Genomic DNA, 20855 nt, shown 5'->3' on the forward strand with positions numbered 1-20855 from the left:
TCCCTGGCAGCACACCTCTTCCAGCAAAACTCCAGTTCCAAAATTTCAATCAGCTGGGAACCAAGCATCAAAAACACAAGAGTTTATGAAGGATACCTGATTCAAACCCCGACATTTCACCACTGGTGCCCATAAACTGATGACCATCTGTGACGTAACATGCAGTACATTCAGTTCAACTTTAAAAGTTCCATCAATCCCAACACTGTTTAAATATCCCCATAGTCCAAGGAATCTTAACTGTGAGCAGTAAGACCAAAAACACGGAATGTCCCAGAGTAAATATTTACACTGTAAAATATGGCACTGCAAGGAACGATTGAACCATTATAAGATCTAAAAGAGGGCAAGCATCAAATTGTGTAGCTGTAAGTCTGACACCTGTAACTAGTGATGAAGTCTCTGGGGTTCCAATTCTGCTCCTGCAGCTGAGCTGCTTACAGCCCAGAGAAAACTCCATTCTGAGCTTGCAGCTCTTCTTGGCAGCTGTTCTATAGTCCTGGCATGGGTTATTGTCTATATTGTCTCCAGTGCAACCCATGGTTCATCCTTATGGCTCCATCAGGCCTCCACATAGGAACTCTAGCAACCCTGCCTCACATCGCTCAGTAGCCATTTCTAGAAACTCATGGTGCACATCCAGTGACCCATTCTTTTCAGCATTTTTTTAAACTCCAGATGAGCCGTCAGTTTTGTTAATGGAGGGAAGAATAAAGCCAACTTGAAAAGCGGGGAAAAAAAAAACCCTTCTTCCTTCAGACCCCTTACTTTTAAGAGTCATCATTTTTCCTGCTGTCCCTCTGTTGAAAAGCTGGCCAAATTTCAATGGTGGCAATTTCTCAAACACCTAAAGCTAAAGTGGGCTGCTATCTCCTGCCTAAAAGTTTCTTTGTGCCATATGCTTCTGCTTACTTGTAAACTCAGCCCTGCACAAGTTCTCAGGACACAGACAGAATGCAGCTAGCCTCTCATACTTCTAACCCAGTCTGGACAAAGTTCTTTCTTCCCTTCTTAAGCTGACTTTGTACAGTCCATAGTTCTTTATGCATTTTGGTCTCTCAAACTCTGACCAGAATGGTCTATCATACTTTGCTTATAGTACTGCAAGGTGCTTTTTAGGCCAAAGTTTCAAGAGCTTCCACATTTTTGCAAATCAGTTCCAAAAGAACAAAAGCCACATAGTCAGGTTTCTAGAAACAACGACCCCATTTCAGTGGTACCAATTTTCTGTTGTAATTAACCTTCACATTGTTTGAACAAAACACCCAACCAAAACAGCTCATAGGAGTGTTTTTTTTTTCCCCCCCTTCAAGGTAGGACCTCTGTAGCCCAGGTTGATCTAGAATTCACTCTGTAGTCTCAGAGGTGACCTTGTACTCACAGTGAACCTCTTCCCTCTGCTTCCCAAGTGTTGGAGTTGAAGGTATATGCCACCACACTTGGCTCAGGAGTAAAGTTGTTAATCTGGTTTACAGTCTTAAGAGGAAGCTTCATTGTATTAGGTAAAAGCATGGCATGAGCAGAGGCTGGGCGTCACCTCCTTGCCACAGCAGTTACAAATCAGCAGGAGAGTAGCTAATCTCTAGCAAGGGAGAGCCGGCCATAAAACCCCAAACCCACCCCCATAAGCACACCTTTTCCAGCAAGGCCATCAACTATTTATAGGGGACATCTGATTGAAACTAACATAACCCTCTTTCACTGTCTATGGTAATATGATGATGAGCCCAGTATGGCTCAGGTACAGTCAGTGAGGTCATGAATGCAACAGCCATCTTGTGTCTTTAATACAATATTCCAAAGCACTCCGCTCCATCCTTTGGGACTGAAATTCTTTCTGCCACTTTTTGGCTACTTTTAAGGTTTTCTCTTTAACTTTTGTTTTAGCAATTTGACTATGGCATGTGTACATGTAGTTTGTTTTGTATGTTTCTGCTGAAAGTTCCCTGGGCTTCAGTAACTTTCATTTTGGAAAATTGCCAGTAACGATCTCTTTTTATATAGGCATATTGCTTTTTCCATTATTTTTCCTTTCTTTCTGGGATTCCAGTTATATGATTATTAGACTATTTAACTGTGTGACTCATGGTTCATACCCTTATTTACCTCATTTTTGTTTATCTGATCAAATTTGGATGTTTGTCTTTTGGGCTGTGGAAGTTCATGAAACCTATTTTTTTGTGTGTGTGTCTTAGTTTGCTATTAAAGCTTTCTGACAACTTCATAATTTCAGATACAATAACAAGTTCTTCCTCAGTTTTGCTTTTTGCAGTGTCAGTTATGTATGGTCAGTTGTGTTAAAAAATATCAAATGGGTATTTAATACAATAAAAAGAAAAATGGGAAAATTCCAGATAAAAATATTCACAATTTTTAAATTACATGCTGTTCTGAGTAGCACACAGTCTAGCTCCATTCTGCCTGGGATGTGAAGTATTCCTGTGTTATCGAGTATCCACATTGAGTATGTTCCCTGCTCATTGGAAACCTAGCTGTCTGGGTTAAGAGATTGATTATTATGCTGTCATAGTACTGGTGTTCCAGTAACACAGAGGGCTTCATGCTGCCCAGTTGTTCAGGCATCAACTGGGGTTATTGGAATGTATTTCCCATTGATAAGGGTGGGAACTACTCCACCGTTTGCTTCATGAGTGTCTACTTGTTTTCCTTTTTGCATAAGTTATGTTGAAAGTTGCATCATTTCATCTATTTTTATCCCTATATTCATTTTAAATTTGTAGTAATGTATGGCCTGTGAGCTAAGTTTAATATATGGATTATCTATGAATCTACCTAATTTTCTTTTTTTCTTCTTTATGCCACATTACTTTTCTGCTTTGGATGTCTCTTTGTTGTTTGTTTTCTAACCTCAAACGAAACTCTATGAAATAGTGTGTAAAAAAATTTTTTTTCTCTTTTGATGTTTGCTCTTTGCTGTGTTAGACAGCATGAGTTGTTATCTTAGTCTTATCACGAGTAATTAGATTCCTCATCTAAGAAACAGTAGGAAATTTGCTCTACTTTTAGCCTACTTTCCCTGTCCTTCTTGTAGTGCCCATATCTGAGAAGATATCTTGCTGGGAAAACTGACCATGTATCTGGGACTTGTCTAAATTCTAGTTGTAGTTCTGGATTGTGCAGTGTTGAAGGAGCAGCAATGACTTACTTTAGGGAAGTGGAAGCCAGTAGTTCTTTATAGACAGTTAATTTTCAGAGTGCTTGTTTGTATAAGCATAGTGCTATTTTGAATAATTTAATTTCTGTTGGACACATATATTTTTATTATGAATTCGTACATAATATTTAATGAAAATATACCCAAATGAAGGCTTCATAAACTTTTGAGATTTATGATGTTTTTGTCCAAGAAACTTTTTAAAAATTAAAAAAACTTTTTATTGACAACTTCCATAATTATAGACAATAACCCATGGTAATTCCCTCCCTCTCCCCACTTTCCCCTTTGAAACTCCACTCGCCATCATACCCTTTCCTCCTCCCACAATCAGTCTCTCTTATTTTGATCATCCTCTTTTCTTCCTATTATGATGGTCTTGTGTAGGTAGTGTCATGCACTGTGAGGTTATCCCGGTCATTTTGTCTCTGGAGGAGCATGTTGTAAGGAGTCCTACCCTTCCTTTGCCTCTTACATTCTTTCCACCACCTCTTCCACAATGGACTCTGAGCCTTGGAAGGAGTGATAGAGATATTGCAGTGCTGAGCACTCCTCTGTCACTTCATCTCAGCACTATGGTACCTCTACGTCACCTCAAGTTAATCACCATCTGAAAAGAGAAGCTTCTCTAACCAAAAGTGAAAGTAGCATTACTATGAGTATGAACATTAAGAGAAGTACTTACCGGGTAGTTTGGTGAGTATGGTATATACATTTAGCCAGACAGCAGCCGACATTGCACCTGTAGGGCTCATGACTATCCTGACATAGGTTTTCAGTATTAGGCATGTATTCCCTCCCATGGAGTGGGCCTCTAGTTCAATTAGAGAGCAGTTGATTTTACCCATAAAAGACATGCCACTATTGCACCCATTGGCTCATTTGGCCTGGTTGACCAAATTTAAGGCTTGCAGTGTCCACTGTTGAGTATCTTCACTGGTGATTTCTCTCCCATTGAGCGTAGCTTTTTCCAGCTTTCTGTCAGCTGGTCTACACAGAGGAGCTTTTCAGCTTAGCTCCAGCAGGATTTTTCAGTGACCTTGCAGCCCAAGTATGTGAAGTCTTCAACAATAGGGTCTTACCACGGTAGGAAACCAAGGGCCTCAGCAATGGCTATAATGTTTTGGGGGCATCAAAGACCTACCTAGCCAACAACTCATTGGTAGGTATCCCATCTCTGGCACTGTAAATTTTTCTAACAATCCATGGCTTCTGGGTGTTCTATTGTTCAAAAAAGTAGGTTTCCATATGACTTGTTCATACCCTGTTTGTCTAAGAAAATTTGTGTGTCCCCCAGGTACACAAATTTATAAGATAGATGTACAAAACAAAAACTTACTTGTTATAAATCAAAGAAATTTATTTTAAAACTATTGTTCAGAATACCCATGATTTTGGCATTTACTAAAGATGAAAATGCTAATGAAATGTGCTTATTTATTTTTACATGAAGAATGAAATCCTGACTGAATGTGATACTGCAGAATATAGAACATCTTCAGTACTCCTCAGAGTTGATCAACATTTTGATTTTATAATTGTTAGTTCTGAGAATCCTGCTCATAAATATTTAATATAAAATAGCAAAAATATTTTAGGTAATTTCAGAAATTATTGAAAATTCTAGCTTAATCCCAACTCAAAATTTATGAAATGATTTGTTTTTAAAATGAAACTGAAGTCAGCAACTCAAGTAGCAATTTTAAAAATTAAACAATACTATACAAATCCAAAATATACTAAGTTGATACCCATATGCTGAGAAATGATGGCAGATACTAAGTTTTCATTTTCTGTAATAAAAACATGTTTCTCTAAAAGCAAAAATTTTGTGTACATTAAAAATGCTGAATGTGATATAAAAGTGTAAAAGCTTAGCTGAGGTGTTTCACACTGTTCTTTGGTGTGTGGTGTGATTCATGTGAAGTTGTCAGGTGCAGAGTACTTGCGCTGTCTGTCCAGAAGCAAGGCTGCAGCGAAGTCACCTAATACAACACGGGCAAGTGCTGCCAGAAATGCCTCAGATTCAGCACACATTTGAGAAATGCCTCAAATCCATTGCACATTTGGTTTTGAACTAAGTTTTGGTTATTGTGCACTGAGAAACTTTTTAGTATTACCACTTTTTTTTTTTTTTTTTCAGCCCTCACATTCAGTTTGATGATCCATTGTTTTAAGATGCTGCTCCCTTGACCAAGGGTCAGTGAACAATAACTCGGGCACCAAACCTGATCTAATTCCTATTTTTGTGTGACCTGTAAGCCAAGACTAGTACATTTTTTAAATGCTTAAAAGGAAAAGAAGAATGCTGTGTGATACATGGAATTATATGAGGTATAAATTTCAGTACTAGGAAATAAAGTTTCAATGTAGTAGCCGCACTGGTTGTGTGCTGTGTATGGATGTGCTCATATACACTCGGCACAGAGACTCTATGGTCCAAGAAGAGTCCATTGTTGACTCTGCGCCCTTACAGAAAAATACAGCCTATTCTTCCTTTAGATTGTAGGCTTAACAATTTTTTTTTAAAGTTTTTGTTACTAAATAAAGGATTAAAAAATCTTTTAGTCCCAAATGTTATGTAAATTTGGGTTTATCAAAACCCTGGCATTTGTATTAGAAGAAACTTTAAAGAAATTGCCTCTCATGTACTTATTTGACAAAAAAGGAAGATTGGAGTGAGAGAGCTTTTATTTTAAATTGTGATTAAATTTTGTTTTCTTAGGAAACAATTCTAGTAATAATAAGCTATAGAGAAACTAATGACTTGTATTACTAAACAACTTGCAAATTTGGTTTGTTCCTTTTTAAAAAAGAAAAAATCTATTAGTTGCAAGCAAAATGAGAGAATGACAGACAGACAGAATGGGCATGCCAGGGTCTCTAGCCACTGCAAACAAACTCCAGATGCATGTGCCACTTGTGCATATGGCTTTGCATGGGTCCTGGGGACTCAAACCGGGGTTGTTAGGCTATGCAGGCAAGTGCCCTAACTGCTGAGCCATTTCTCCAGGCCTTGGTTTGTTGTTGTATAGCAGAAATAATTACTTTTCCTTAATGTAACTGTTAAATTTTCCTCATAATTTTAAGATAATACTTAAGCCACTTTAACAGCATTTTACCTTTTTTTTTTTTTTTTTTTTTTTTTTTCAAGGTAGAGTCTCACTCTAGCCCAGGCTGGCCTGGAATTCACTCTGTATTCTCATGGTGGCCTCAAAGTCATAGCAATTCTTCTGCCTCTGCCTCTGCCCCTATCTCCACAGTGCGGGGATTAAAGGCATGCACCACCACACCTGGCTACATTTTATGTTTTCTTATTTGCCCCTATTTCTTTTATATCTCAAGAGTATGTAGATTTTATATAGTTTCATGAGAAAACTAAGTCTTTTGAGGACCAATTGTAAACATTGTTCATTAAGGTTTTGTTAATTTAGGATCAGATATTCCAAGGTAAATCATTAATTTGTAAGACTGGTTTCTGGAGTTTTATCTACCCATTTTCAGATACCATAAAAAATCTATTTGTTCCCAAAATATTGCCAAAATATAATAGAACATTATATTACTAGCAAATAACATTTCATTTTAGATACATATTTTATTCATATAATTTCTCCCTAATTACTGGCTCTTTTGGATAGCCTCATCCTCTAAAGCCAAAGTAACAAAAGCACAGTAGAAGTTTTGGGAAATCTAATTGCTCACATAAGTATTCAAAAATCACTGGGTTCAGTTTGTTTAGAATTGCTGTGACCATGTTGCACTAAGCTCATATGAACAGATTGTGTATATGGGGGTATTTTCTTCATGTTTTGTATTCAACACCTGTACTCAGTCATACTTTGCCTTTACTTTTGTCATATACTGCCTGGGAAAGTGTCATCCACATATGTGGTTCTCATTACCTCCCTTGCATAAAGATTTGTATAAAATACACTCGTGGGTGTCTCCTTAGTGGACATTTCTGGCTTAGGTATCTTGTAAGTATCTGGTGTCTGTGACTATTGGTCCTCTGATAATTTTACCCTCTGAGTATAGCATGTAGATTATACCTTTGAATTTCGTTTGTTCTCTTTTCTCTCTCCTGGCCCGTTCTTTGTTCTCAAAATATTCTTGAACCCTGTATTTCAGGCACTTTTTCAGCACAAGGAAAATAGATCAAAGAGGGCTGGAGAAAGGCTCAGAGGTTAATGCACTTGCCTGCAATGCCTAACAACCTGGATTTGATTCTCCAGTACCCACATAAAGCCAGATGCACAGTGGTGCGTGCATCTGGAGTTGATTTGCAGGGCTGGAGACCCTGGTGTGCCCATTCTCTCTCTGTCTCTGTTCTATCTCACTCAGCTTACAAATAAATAAATAAAAACATTTTAAAATGTTAAAAAAAAGAAAATAGATCAGAGAATAAGACTGTATGTACATCCTCCGCATTGTTTTAGAGCTCATAAGTTGTGAGAGGAATAAAACATTGAAACATAATTTCATCCATAATTGTAATTATGAGTTATGAAATGAAAGTCATTTAAGCAAGGCATGAGTTGAGGTATTGTGCATTATGGAAACTTACCAGTAGGAATGAAGACGACTTTTCTGACCAAGTGTATAGGACTTCAGAAGTGAAAAATAGGCAATAGATTGTTTTGAGGGGGAGAGGGGATTTTAGGCAAGGGAGAAGCTTTCGTGAAGCTCTCTGTAGGTTCAGACAGTGTAGGAATGTCTGTGAGGCAGAGGAACACACATTGAAGAAAGAGAGGGTGGCTGTGGTCAGACATTGGAAGAGGATCTTTCATGTCAGTGTGTTTAGACTTTATCTTAGGAGAATTGAGACGATACTATGTTTTGAGTGGGAGAATTGCCCACTTAAATTAGTGTCTTAGAATGGTGACCTGAGTTCTTATGTGAAGAATGGATTGTAGGTGAACCGGGAATATGCAGAATTGAGTTAAGAAACTTTGGCAGTGGCAAGCAAGAACTAATGGTACTTATTAACATAGTAGCAGCGGTGGAATGCTGTGGGTAGAATCAAGAACTGTTATCAAATGTAATTGTCAAGATTTTGTGATTCTTTAAGTTGGAGGAGTGAAGCCTTAGGAAGTGTCAAAGATCACATTTTCATGTGCTGATAGTTCATGTCCACTTCATTTACATTTTAGTGTCTTGAAATGGAACCATAGTTCCTCTTTAGTAAGTTAACTTTTCAACCTTACTTCCCTGTTTTAGTGGCTAGCCTTCCTGCTTCCAAATGACCTAATTTTAAAACATTTTTCTTTCGTCACTGTTTCAACCAAAGTTGTTACCAATTCTTTAGGACTTGACCTCAACATCTAGGATCGTCATCAGGATTATCATTATCTCCTCCTTATTTTCCATTCCCTCAGCTTCTCTTCCCTCCCCTTTATGGGTTGGTTGATTGGTTATTTTTTTATTTATTACTTTCAGATAGGTCAATATGTAGCACAGGATAGTCTCAAAATTCTGATTCCCTTTCCTTGGCCTTCTGGGGCTATGAGTGCTAGGGTTACAGGCAGTGGACCCCATCATGCAGGCTCCTTTTTGTCTTTAATACAGCAGTGGCATTCTGTTGTTATATCATTAAACTGTGGTTCCCATTCAAGCCTCTGAGCTCTTCCAAAGCAAGAGTGGTTTTGTTAATTTTGCACCTTTACTACATAGCAGTATACTTCTCAGCATGGTAAACAGAAAAAATGTTGACATGAAATTAAAATAAAATATTTGCCTTGTCTCTTTTTTTTCTCAGACTGTCACTCTTATTCTTTTCTCTTTTTATTTCCTGGTCTCAAAGATATTAGGGGGCCTGGAGAGATAGCTCAGCGGTTAAGACCCTTGCTTCTGGAGCTTAACAACCCTGATTCTATTCTCTGGTACCCATTTAAAGCCAGATGCACATATAGGTGCATGCATTTGGAGTTTGTTTGCAGTGGATGGAAATCCTAGAATGCCTATTCTCTCTCTCTCTCTCTCTCTCTCTCTCCTTGCAAATAAATATTAAAATTACTAAAAAGTGTGAAAAGATAGAAAAAAACTGTCAGATAAGAAAAATTGAAAAGCAGAACAGGAGAAGAAAAATAATGAAAAGGGGACAGAACAGAAAAAAAGATATTAGGGGCTTTCTTTTTCTTAATATTAAATTCTAGGTGCTGAAAACTAGTTGCTGGATATGCCAAAGGTATGAATGTGAGGTGTTCAGTGTTCAGTGACTAGGGGAGGATTAATCACCTAGTGGGAAAATCAGGGATATGACTTGCACTTACTAGCCCCCCCCCTCCCCCAGGGAAAACGTTGTTTTCTTTTTTAAAACTTCTTTCATACCTTAGATGTTTGACTTAAGAAAGTTTATGTGGATTTCAGTTTTTCTTTTTTAAATTATTTATTTTTATTTTTTTATTGACAACTATACTTACAATAAACCATGATATTTCCCTCCCCTCCCCCACTTTCCCTTTCACAACTCTGCTCTCCGTCCTATCCTCCCCCTCTCTCTGTTAGTTTCTTTCATTTTGTTGTCATTGTCTTTTTCTCTTATTATGAGGGTCTTACAAAGGTGTTCCTAGTGCTTCTTGTTTTCCATTTACTCATTTGTTTTAACTGTTATTTGAGTATGGTGTATTTTTTTTTTTAATTTCCTCATGTTTTGCTTTCTCTTCAGTGTGAAGGATTTTCTGTAGAGATAGCTTAGTTGTCATAAATTCCTTTAGACTGTTTTTGTTGTGGAATGTCCTTATTTCTCCATCAATTTGGATAGATAGCTTTGCAGGATCAAATAATCTTGGTTGACAGTTGTTATCTTTCAGAACTTGGAATACATCATTCCAACCCCTTCTGGTTTTTAAAGTTTGTGTTGAGTGATCTGCTTTTCAGTATATTTTCTTTTGTCTGTGTGTTTAGTAGTTTAATTATAACATAGTGTGTAGAGGTTATTTCCAGGTTTTGTGTGTTTGGTGTTCTAAAAGCTTCCTGTATCTACATTGGCATTTTCCAAGTTTGGAGAAATTTTTCTTCCTATAATTTGGTTGAAAATGTCTGCTATGCCTTTGGAGTGAAATTCTTCTGGTATTGTACCTTTATTCTTATGTTTGATCTTTTCTTAGTGTCCTGGATATCTTGAAATTCCCATTCATACCTTCCTTTAGCTTGTCTTTCTCTTTGTTGGACTGTATTAGGTCTGCCACCTAGTCTTCTAGTTTAGAGATTTTGTTCTCTCCTTCATTCATTCTACTGGTAAGACTCTCCACAGAGTTTTTCACTTGACTGACTATGTTTTTTCACTGCTATAACTTCTGCCTGATTTTTCTTCAGTATTTCTATTTCCTTACTCATGTGTTATAATGATCTCCTTATTTCATTAAGTGGTTTCCTCTGTTTGTTTTTTCTTTTTTCAGAAATTTTTCTTCTTTAATTCCTTTGCTTTCTTTGAATATAAGAAAAATCATTTCTTTGAAATCTTTGTCAGGCATTTCATCTAAGACAGTCTCATTGGGGTTATTTCTGATGGATTTCTAATTTTTGATGGGGTTGTATTGTCTTGATTCTTTGTGTTTCTTTTTTTTTAAAGTTTATTTATTTATTTATTTTTAATTTTTATTAACATTTTCCATGATTATAAAATATATCCCATGGTAATTCCCTCCCTCCCCACCCCCACACTTTCCCGTTTGAAATTCCATTCTCCATTATAGTACCTCCCCATTACAATCATTGTAATTACATATATACAATATCAACCTATTAAGTATCCTCCTCCCTTCCTTTCTCCACCCTTTATGTCTCCTTTTCAACTTACTGGCCTCTGCTACTAAGTATTTTCATTCTCACGCAGAAGCCCAGTCATCTGTAGCTAGGATCCACATATGAGAGAGAACATGTGGCGCTTGGCTTTCTGGGCCTGGGTTACCTGACTTAGTATAATACTTTCCAGGTCCATCCATTTTTCTGCAAATTTCATAACTTCATTTTTCTTTACCGCTGAGTAGAACTCCATTGTATAAATGTACCACATCTTCATTATCCACTCATCTGTTGAGGGACATCTAGGCTGGTTCCATTTCCCAGCTATTATAAATTGAGCAGCAATAAACATGGTTGAGCATGTACTTCTAAGGAAATGAGATGAGTCCTTTGGATATATGCCTAGGAGCGCTATAGCTGGGTCATATGGTAGATCAATCTCTAGCTGCTTTAGGAACCTCCACACTGTTTTCCACAATGGCTGGACCAGATTGCATTCCCACCAGCAGTGCAGAAGGGTTCCTTTTTTTCCACATCCCCGCCAACATTTATGATCATTTGTTTTCATGATGGTGGCCAATCTGACAGGAGTGAGATGGAATCTCAATGTAGTTTTAATCTGCATTTCCCTGATGACTAGTGACGTAGAACATTTTTTTAGATGCTTATATGCCATTCGTATTTCTTCCTTTGAGAACTCTCTATTTAGCTCCATAGCCCATTTTTTGATTGGCTTGTTTGATTCCTTATTATTTAACTTTTTGAGTTCTTTGTATATCCTAGATATTAATCCTCTATCAGATATATAGCTGGCGAAGATTTTTTCCCATTCTGTAGGTTGCCTCTTTGCTTTTTTCACTGTGTCCTTTGCGGTGCAAAATCTTTGTAATTTCATTAGGTCCCAGTGGTTAATCTGTGGTTTTATTGCCTGAGCAATTGGGGTTGTATTCAGAAAGTCTTTGCCAAGACCAATATGTTGAAGGGTTTCCCCTACTTTTTCCTCTAGCAGTTTCAAAGTTTCCGGTCTGATGTTAAGGTCTTTAATCCATTTGGACTTAATTCTTGTGCATGGCGAGAGAGAAGAATCTATTTTCATCCTTCTGCAGATATTTATCCAGTTTTCAAAACACCATTTGCTGAAGAGGCTGTCTCTTCTCCAATGAGTATTTTGGGCATTTTTATCGAATATCAGGTGGCTATAGCTACTTGGGCTTACATCTGGGTCCTCTATTCTGTTCCACTGATCTACATGTCTGTTTTTGTGCCAGTACCATGCTGTTTTTGTTACTATGGCTCTGTAGTATAGGGTAAAATCAGGTATGGTGATACCACCAGCCTCTTTTTTGTTGCTCAGTATTATTTTAGATATTCGAGGTTTTTTGTGATTCCAAATGAATTTTTGGATTGTTTTTTCTATTTCCATGAAGAAAGCCTTTGGAATTTTGATAGGGATCGCATTAAATGTGTAGATTGCTTTAGGTAAGATTGCCATTTTCACGATATTGATTCTTCCAATCCAGGAACAAGCGATGTTTCTCCACTTTCTAGTGTCTTCTGCAATTTCTTGCTTGAGTGTTTTAAAGTTCTCATTGTATAGATTCTTTACTTCCTTGGTTAGGTTTATTCCAAGGTATTTTATTTTTTTGGATGCAATTGTGAACGGGAGTGATTCTCTGATTTCATCCTCTGTGTGTTTGTTGTTAGCATATATGAAGGCTACTGATTTCTGTGTATTTATTTTGTATCCTGCTACATTGCTGTAGGTTTTGATCAGCTCTAACAGCTTGCTAGTAGACTCTTTAGGGTCCTTTATGTATAGAATCATGTCATCTGCAAATAATGATAACTTGATTTCTTCCTTTCCAATTTGTATCCCTTTTATGTGTGTCTCTTGCCTTATTGCTATGGCTAAGACTTCCAAAACTATATTAAATAAAAGTGGGGAGAGTGGACACCCTTGTCTTGTTCCTGATTTTAGTGGAAAAGCTTCCAGTTTTTCCCCATTTAGTAATATGTTGGCTGTAGGCTTGTCATAAATAGCCTTTATTATATTGAGATATGTTCCTTCTATTCCCAGTCTCTGTAGGACTTTTATCATGAAGGGATGTTGGATTTTGTCAAATGCTTTCTATGCATCTAATGAGATGATCATGTGATTTTTGTCCTTCAACCCGTTTATATAATGTATTACATTTATAGATTTGTGTATGTTGAACCATCCCTGCATCTCTGGGATAAAGCCTACTTGGTCAGGGTGAATGATCTTTTTGATATACTCTTGTATTCTGTTTGCCAATATTTTGTTGAGAATTTTTGCATCTATGTTCATGAGGGAGATTGGTCTGTAATTTTCTTTTTTTGTTCTATCTTTGCCTGGTTTTGGTATCAGGGTGATGCTGGCCTCATAGAAGGAGTTTGGTAGAATTCCTTCTTTTTCTATTTCCTGGAAAAGCTTAAGAAGCAATGGTGTTAGCTCTTCCTTAAAAGTCAGGTAAAATTCAGCAGTGAATCCATCTGGGCCTGGGCTTTTTTTAGTTGGGAGATTATTGATAACTGTTCGGATCTCCATGTTTGTTATAGGTCTATTTAAGTGATTAATCTCATTTTGATTTAATTTAGGTAGGTCATATAGATCAAGGAAATCATCCATTTCTTTCAGATTTTCATACTTTGTGGAGTATATGCTTTTATAGTATGTCCCTATGATTTTTTGAATTTCTCTGGAATCTGTTGTGATGTTACCTTGTTCATCTCTGATTTTATTAATTTGTGTCTCTTCTCTCTTTCTTTTGGTCAGATTTGCTAAGGGTTTATCAATCTTGTTTATCCTTTCAAAGAACCAACTCTTTGTTTCATCAATTCTTTGGATTGTTCTTTTTGTTTCTATTTCATTAATTTCTGCCCTAATCTTTATTATTTCTTCCCGTCTACTGATTTTTGGTTTGCCTTGTTCTTCTTTTTCCAAGGCTTTAAGGCAAAGCATTAGGTCGTTTACTTGCGACCTTTCTAATTTCTTAATATAGGCACTTAAGGCTATAAATTTACCTCTTAGAACTGCCTTCATTGTGTCCCAGAGATTTTGGTATGTTGCGTTCTCATTATCATTTGACTCTATAAATTTTTGATTTCCTTTTTGATTTCTTCATTGACCCACTCATCATTTAGTGTTGTATTGTTTAGTTTCCATGATTTTGTGTATGCTCTATAGCCTTTCTTGCTACTGATTTGTAGTTTAATTCCATTGTGGTCAGATAGAATGCAAGGAATTATTTCAATTTTCCTGAATTTGTTAAGATTTGCTTTGTGTCCTAATATATGGTCTATTTTAGAGAATGTTCCATGTGCTGCTGAAAAGAATGTATATGCTGCAGCCTTTGGATGAAATGTCCTGTATATATCTGTTAGGTCCATTCCTTCTATGACCTCATTTAGTCCAGATGCCTCTCTGTTTATTCTTTCCCTGGATGACCTGTCAAATTGATGAGAGTGGGGTGTTAAAGTCACCCACCACCACTGTGTTTGGTGTTATCTGTGACCTTAGTTCTAATAGTGTTTGTTTGACGAATTTGGGAGCCCCCATGTTAGGTGCATATGTTTAGGATTGTAATGTCCTCCTGTTGTAGTGTGCCCTTAATCAATATAAAGTGACCTTCCTTATCTTTTTTGACTAACGTCGGACTAAAGTCCACCCTGTCTGATATTAGGATAGCAACCCCTGCTTGTTTTCTAGGCCCATTTGCTTGAAACACCGTCTTCCAACCTTTCACCCTAAGATAATGTCTATCCTTTGTAGAAAGGTGAGTTTCTTGGAGACAACAAATTGTAGGATCCTGCTTTTTAACCCAGTCTGCAAATCTATGTCTTTTCGTTGGGGCATTGAGACCGTTGATATTAAGAGATATTATTGAAAGGTGTGTATATATGTTTGCCATTTGTGTGTGTGTGTGTGTGTGTTACTTGTTCTACCTGTGCTCTCTTCTGTTAACTGGTATTTGAGTATAGCTTGTTTTTTCTAGGTTCCTTATATGTGTGCTTTTCCTTTTGTTCAGCATGGAGGATTCTATCAAGTATTTTCTGTAGAGCTGGTTTTGTCTTCAAATACTCCTTTAACCTGCGTTTGTCATGGAATGTCTTTATTTCTCCATCTATTTGAATGGATAACTTTGCAGGATAAAGTAACCTTGGTTGACAGTTGTTATCTTTCAGAACTTGGAATATATCACTCCAAGCCCTTCTGGCTTTAAAAGTTTGTGTTGAATAATCTGCTGTAATCCTGATGGGCTTGCTTTTGTAGGTAACTTGATTTTTCTCTCTAACTGCTTTCAATATTTTTTCTTTGGTGTGTGTGTTTGGAAGTTTGATTATAATATGGCGAGGAGAGGTTCTTTCTGGGTTTTGTCTGGCTGGGGTTCTAAAGGCTTCCTGTATCTGTATTTGCACCTTTTTCCCAATTTGGGGGAAATTTTCCTCTATGATTTTGTTGAAGATGCCTACTATGCCTCTGGAATGGAGTTCTTCTCCTTCTACTATGCCCTGAATTCTTATATTGGATCTTTTCATAGTGTCCCGAATATCTTGAAATTCCCACTCATACTTTTCTATAAGTTTGTCTTTCTCTTTGTTGGACTGCATTAGGTCTGCCACCTGGTCTTCTAGCTTAGATATTCTGTCCTTTCCCTCATCCATCCTACTGGTGAGATTTTCTACAGAGTTTTTTATTTCATTAACTGTGTTCTTCATTGCTAGTAATTCTGACTGGTTTTTCTTTATTATTTCTATTTCCCTATTTATGTCTTGTATTGCCTTCTTTATTTCATTAAATTGGTGTCCTGCCTCTTCTTTGATTCCTTTGATTTCCTCTTTGATTTCTTCTTTGATTGTTTTCATGTGTTCTTTGACCTCTTTGAACATATTTATAATTATTCTTTTGAACTCTTTCTCAGGCATTTCCTCTAACTCTTTCTCACTGGAGGACATTTCTGATGCATTAATACTTTTAGGTGGATTTATATCATCTTGCTTTTTAGTGTTTCTTGTGTTATAATGTATATATTTTTGCATCTTGGATTAAGTTAATGCTTGGATTTCCTAGCTAGCTGTGTATTCTTAGCTGTATCAATTGATTTGATGTAATATATTTTCAGGGTAGGACCTTAAGGTATTAGGTGTGGCTCTTAAGACTCTCAGAGTATCTACAAAGATGTTCTTAGGGGTTGAGTTTCCCTGCTATAGGAGTATTCAAGCAGGCTGAGTGGAATAAAATACAGGTAGATTCTAAAATTTAACTAAACACTGTACACATTCAATCAAAAACAGCCCCGAGTGTGTATGCAAGAGTAGTTATTATAATGACCAGATCTTCTATCAACAAAGAGGTTTAGATTTCTGGTCTGTTGAGGGATCCAAGTCAGCTTGTGACCAAGTGAGACCCTTCCCTGGTGCAATCCCAGTTACCTTGGGTGATTTTGGTCTCAGTCAAGTTGCTGCCTGGGTCGTCGGGCTGCTGTTCTGATTTCTGGAGCTGGGCACTTGCTTTTCCTACGGTGCAAACCGAGCCGCTGCCGCTGCCTCTGCTGCTGCCGTAGCTGCCACCACCGGAGCCACCACCGCTGCTGAAGCTGCCGCTGCCGTGTCCACCGCCGTTGCTCCCCCCGAAGCCGCTGCTGCGGGATCTGCCGCCGCTGCCGCTCCTGGGTCCGCTGCTGCTGGGGCTGCTGGTACTGGTGCTGGATCCGCTGAAGTTGCTGCCGAACTCTGCTCCTGCCTGGGTCCCGCTATCAGCCCAAGTTGGCGTGGCCGGGTCCCGGGCCGCTGCTGTGCTGCTGTGTTCGCTGGAGCTGGGCTCAGGAGGTGGGGGAGGGGAGGGAGCCGCGGCTGCTCTGGTTGTCTCGCTGCTCCACGTGTTCTTCTACCTCGTGGTCTGCTCCTCCGCTGCTCGCTGCCGCTCTCCCCTCACGTTTCCGAGTTGCGGAGAGCGCGGTGTGAGGGGAAAATCCCGCACCTGGCTTTTCCTGTGGCTCGAGCCGAGAGTCTGGCGGCTTTCTGCTGCGCCGCGGTTGCGGCGGTTGGCCGAGCTGCCGGAGCCGCTTTTCCCGCCTGTGCAGGCTCTGGATGCTCTATAACTCTTCTACTTCTCCGCTGCCGCCTCAATTTCCTATACACCTCACTTTTTAGTAAAAGTGTGTATTATGCTGAGTTTTTTTGGTCTTTTTCCCCCCTAGGCTGCTTTGGCGTGGTACCTACGCCGCCATCTTAACCGGAAGTCCTCTTTGTGTTTCTTGTATTACAATGTAGCGACTTTTGCATCCTGAGTTGATTTGATTCTTGGGTTTTTACTTATCTACAGTGTTCTTAGATGTAGAAATCCTACTTTATAAAGCTTCAGGATATGAGTTTAAGGTGCCAAGTGTAGCTCTCGTACCCCAATCTAACCACAGAACTAATCCTAGGTATTGAGTTTGCCTGCTATTCATGTATTGTAGTAGGTGGGGTAGAAAAATTTACTGGCAAATTCTAAACTTCAATTGAACAATATACACATTCAATAAAAACCAGCATACTTTTTAACCACAGCAAGTGTGTGGTTAAAACAAACAGGTATCCTTACGAAGCCAAAATCCCTACAGGTGTGTGTGGCTCTACACCCTTAATCCTGTCAGGTGGGAGGTTGAGAATTCTGTTTTGAATTGGGTTCCAGGTCAGCCTGGATCTGAATCAAGCCCTTTCCCCAATAATAACAGAAGAAAAAGACAAAGGCCCCATAAATCAAAAATCATCAAAGGCAACAATAGTCAACCTTTAAATACAGCTTAATTGAGAATGGTAAAGCCAATTCAGAATATGTAACCCATAATCTGTCTTTACATGGAAAAATTAGCACTTCCAGTACAGGCCTATGTACCTGCTTAAATGTCAGTGAGCCTCGTTACCTTTTGGGGTGGCTACCAATATCACCAATGCTGAGTGCCCACCTCCATCCCTCTGTGTTGTGCTGTGGATCAGGTGTGATCAGCTGTCCTGGATGCTCTGCCTCCTAGGGCTGAATGCATTCTTTGGAGGTTTGCGGTTCTGATGGTTGGTGAATGGCAGAGTGTAGGAAGCCTGGAGTTGTATGGGAACTGCTTAGCTGGTCCTGCCTGTGTCCAGCTGTCTCTCTTTCAGATTTCTTGACTTTGCATTGAGGCAGATGTGGTTGGAAAATCCCCTCATTTGGTCTCTGCTCCTGCAGCTTGGTGCCTGGTGGGCAGCGCCAGTTGGGTATGTGGATGAGGCCACAAGTGCCTCAGTGAGATTCTGGCCGTTTTCCTCCTTTCTGGTGGATCTTGGTCTCTCCTGCTTCTCTAATGTGGCTAATAAAAACCTATACACCTCCACTTTTCAGAAGTAAAGTGTATTTTGCTGTGGTTTTGCTTAAATCCCTCAGTAGGCTGATTTGGCATGGCTCCTATGCCACCATCTTATCGGGAAGCCCCCTCAATTTTTATATTTATTCATTGTTTTATATGTATATCCTAGGTCTATAATGTTGGGGTTTTTTTTTGTTTGTTTGTTTGTTTTGGTTTTTTGAGGTAGGTTCTCACTCTAGCCCAGGCTGACCTAGAATTCATTATGTAATCTCAGGGTAGCCTCGAACTCATGGCAATCCTCTTACCTCTGCCTCCCTAGTGCTGAGAATAAAGGTATTCGCCACCACACCCGGCTTTTTAATTCTTTTTTTTTTTATTTTTGGTATAATGCTATTTTAAGTAGCTATTTTATCTTAGCATTTTTATATCTATCATCATTTATATTTTTTTCCATTTAATTTTTAGGAATAAGAAAATTTTAAATAAGAAGAAATTGAAAAGAAAACAGAAGAGCAAATCAAAAGTGAAGACAAGAAGCAAGGTAAAGTTACTAGTGTCTCATAAGAAATACAGACATTTCTGCACAGAAATCGACTAAAAATGATTTTTAAAGCCATGAATATAATTAACAAGCCACTTTGTCCTGTGCTGTAAATTTTAGGAAAGCCTCTTATTGGTTCTGCTTTTAGTTTTGTCATTACTTGAGATGTTTTTTGACTATTCTGAAAGTTACTGTCTAGGTATTGAAAACTGCTTCTTATTTATCCTTTATCTGCTCATTTCTTTACAGGAACATATCCATCACTTTTCCCTTTCTCATTCTATTTGTGCTAGAAACCTTAAAATTGGCTCGTGCATTGGGTCGTGGGTTTGAGTCATTATACCCTTTCTTGATGATCAAGAGACTCTTGTTGTCCTGCTCTGAGCTTCTTTTGATGATTTGTAGCTGTGTTAAAGAAGAGGTAATGGAGAAAGGTTAGCTGGGAGACCTTAGAGATCAGGGTCTCTTATTCCTCCTAATGAGGAAGTCTTGTCCATAAAGTCTAGGTAGTATTTTCTCAAACATTTGCAGTGACCAGAGCCAAGTTTCTGGAATGGAACCTTGTCCATTGATTGTGTTTTCTCCTCCCGTACCTCTCTGTTGTTAGGTCTCCATCCAACTAGCCTGTTCCTTGCTTTAACTTTGTGGTTATATTGGCTCACTCAGACCATTACAATTTCTCTGTTGGAAAAATAAGATCTTAATTTACTCAGAGTTGCATAGTTTCTTTTGCTATGTAAAAGAATTGTATTTTCTGGTTCTGGAGTAAGGTATAGATACTTCGGAGGCCATTCTTTATTTTATCATATCCTTGTTATGTATTTATTGTATGTATCTGTTACAGTCAGGGTTACATTGCTGATAGAAATCACGCAACCAAGAGCTGCTTGTGGGAAAAAAAAAGAGGTTTATTTTGGCTTACAGGCTCAAGGGGAAGCTCCATGATGGCAGGGAAAAACGATGGCATGAGCAGAGGGTCGACATCCTCTCCTAGCCCACGTAAGGTGACAACAGGAACAGGAGACTGTGCCAAACACTAGCAAGAGGGAGCTGACTGTAACACCAATATGCCTGCCCCCAACAATACACTCCCTCCAGTAGGTGTTAATTCCCAAATCTCCATCAGCTGGGAACCTAGCATTCAGAATACCTAACTTTATGGGGACACCTGAATCAAATCACCACATTCTGCCCGTGGCCCCCATAAACTGTTAGCTATCTATAATGTAAAATGTAATGCATTCAGTCCAACTTTAAAAGTCCCCATAGTTTTTAATCAATCCTAATGATCAAACCCCATAATCCAAGATTTTTGATTGAGCCACAATACCAAAAAATCCCCCCAAAACGCATAATGGCACAGAATAACTATTCATACTGTAAAAGATAGCATTGGGCATAGCAAAGAAATATTCAGCCAATACAAGATTTAAAACAAACAGGGCAAACATCAAACTCTGTAGCTTCAAGTTCAACAACTCTAGTCAATGACAAATCTCCCAAGTCCAATGACTCTAACCAGCAACAAGTTTTTGGAGTTCCACTTCCACCCCTCCAGCTAGAATACTCACAGTCTTGGAAAACCTTCATTCAGGGCTGGCAGCTCTCCTTGGCAGCCATCTTGTGGTCCCGGCATCTCCACTGGGTCTCCACTGCAATTCACAGTTCATCCTCATGGCCCCATGGGGTCTCCATGGCAGACATCCAGCAAACCTGCTTCACATTGCCCATGGCCATTTCCAAAACACAAGACCATGTTGCAAACTCAATGTCCCTCTTTTTCCTGTATTTCTTGTACTCTGTAATACCAGGTAGGGTACCAGTTTGTTAATCCAGGAGGTAATAAAGCAGTCTTTGAAGAACAGGACTCTCCTTGAGCAATCAGGCCCCTTCAAAAGAGTCTACGTCTTCCTGTTGCCCCAGTGCAGGTCAGCTGGCCCAATCTCAAACATTGTAATCTCTCAATTGCAGCTGTACGGGCAGCAGTTCACCCAAAGATTTTTTTTTTTTTTCTGTGCATATTCCTCTGCTCACACCATTTCATTTC

At 38.6% G+C, this 20855-nt stretch overlaps 1 protein-coding gene across 2 annotated transcripts in view; it reads left to right on the forward strand.

Annotated features, from left to right (window-relative positions):
• Mycbp2 (MYC binding protein 2) overlaps window positions 1–20855 on the forward strand; it is a 263847-nt gene that overhangs the window by 17670 nt on the left and 225322 nt on the right. For both annotated transcript variants that reach the window (XM_045144931.1, XM_004651034.2), the window contains exon 2: window positions 18733–18808. In XM_045144931.1, coding sequence (XP_045000866.1) covers window positions 18733–18808 — 76 coding nt within the window. The remainder of the gene's footprint in view (window positions 1–18732; window positions 18809–20855) is intronic.

The sequence above is a fragment of the Jaculus jaculus genome, chromosome 3, assembly GCF_020740685.1.
Source record: "Jaculus jaculus isolate mJacJac1 chromosome 3, mJacJac1.mat.Y.cur, whole genome shotgun sequence".
In the NCBI taxonomy this organism is placed as follows: Eukaryota; Metazoa; Chordata; class Mammalia; order Rodentia; family Dipodidae; genus Jaculus; species Jaculus jaculus.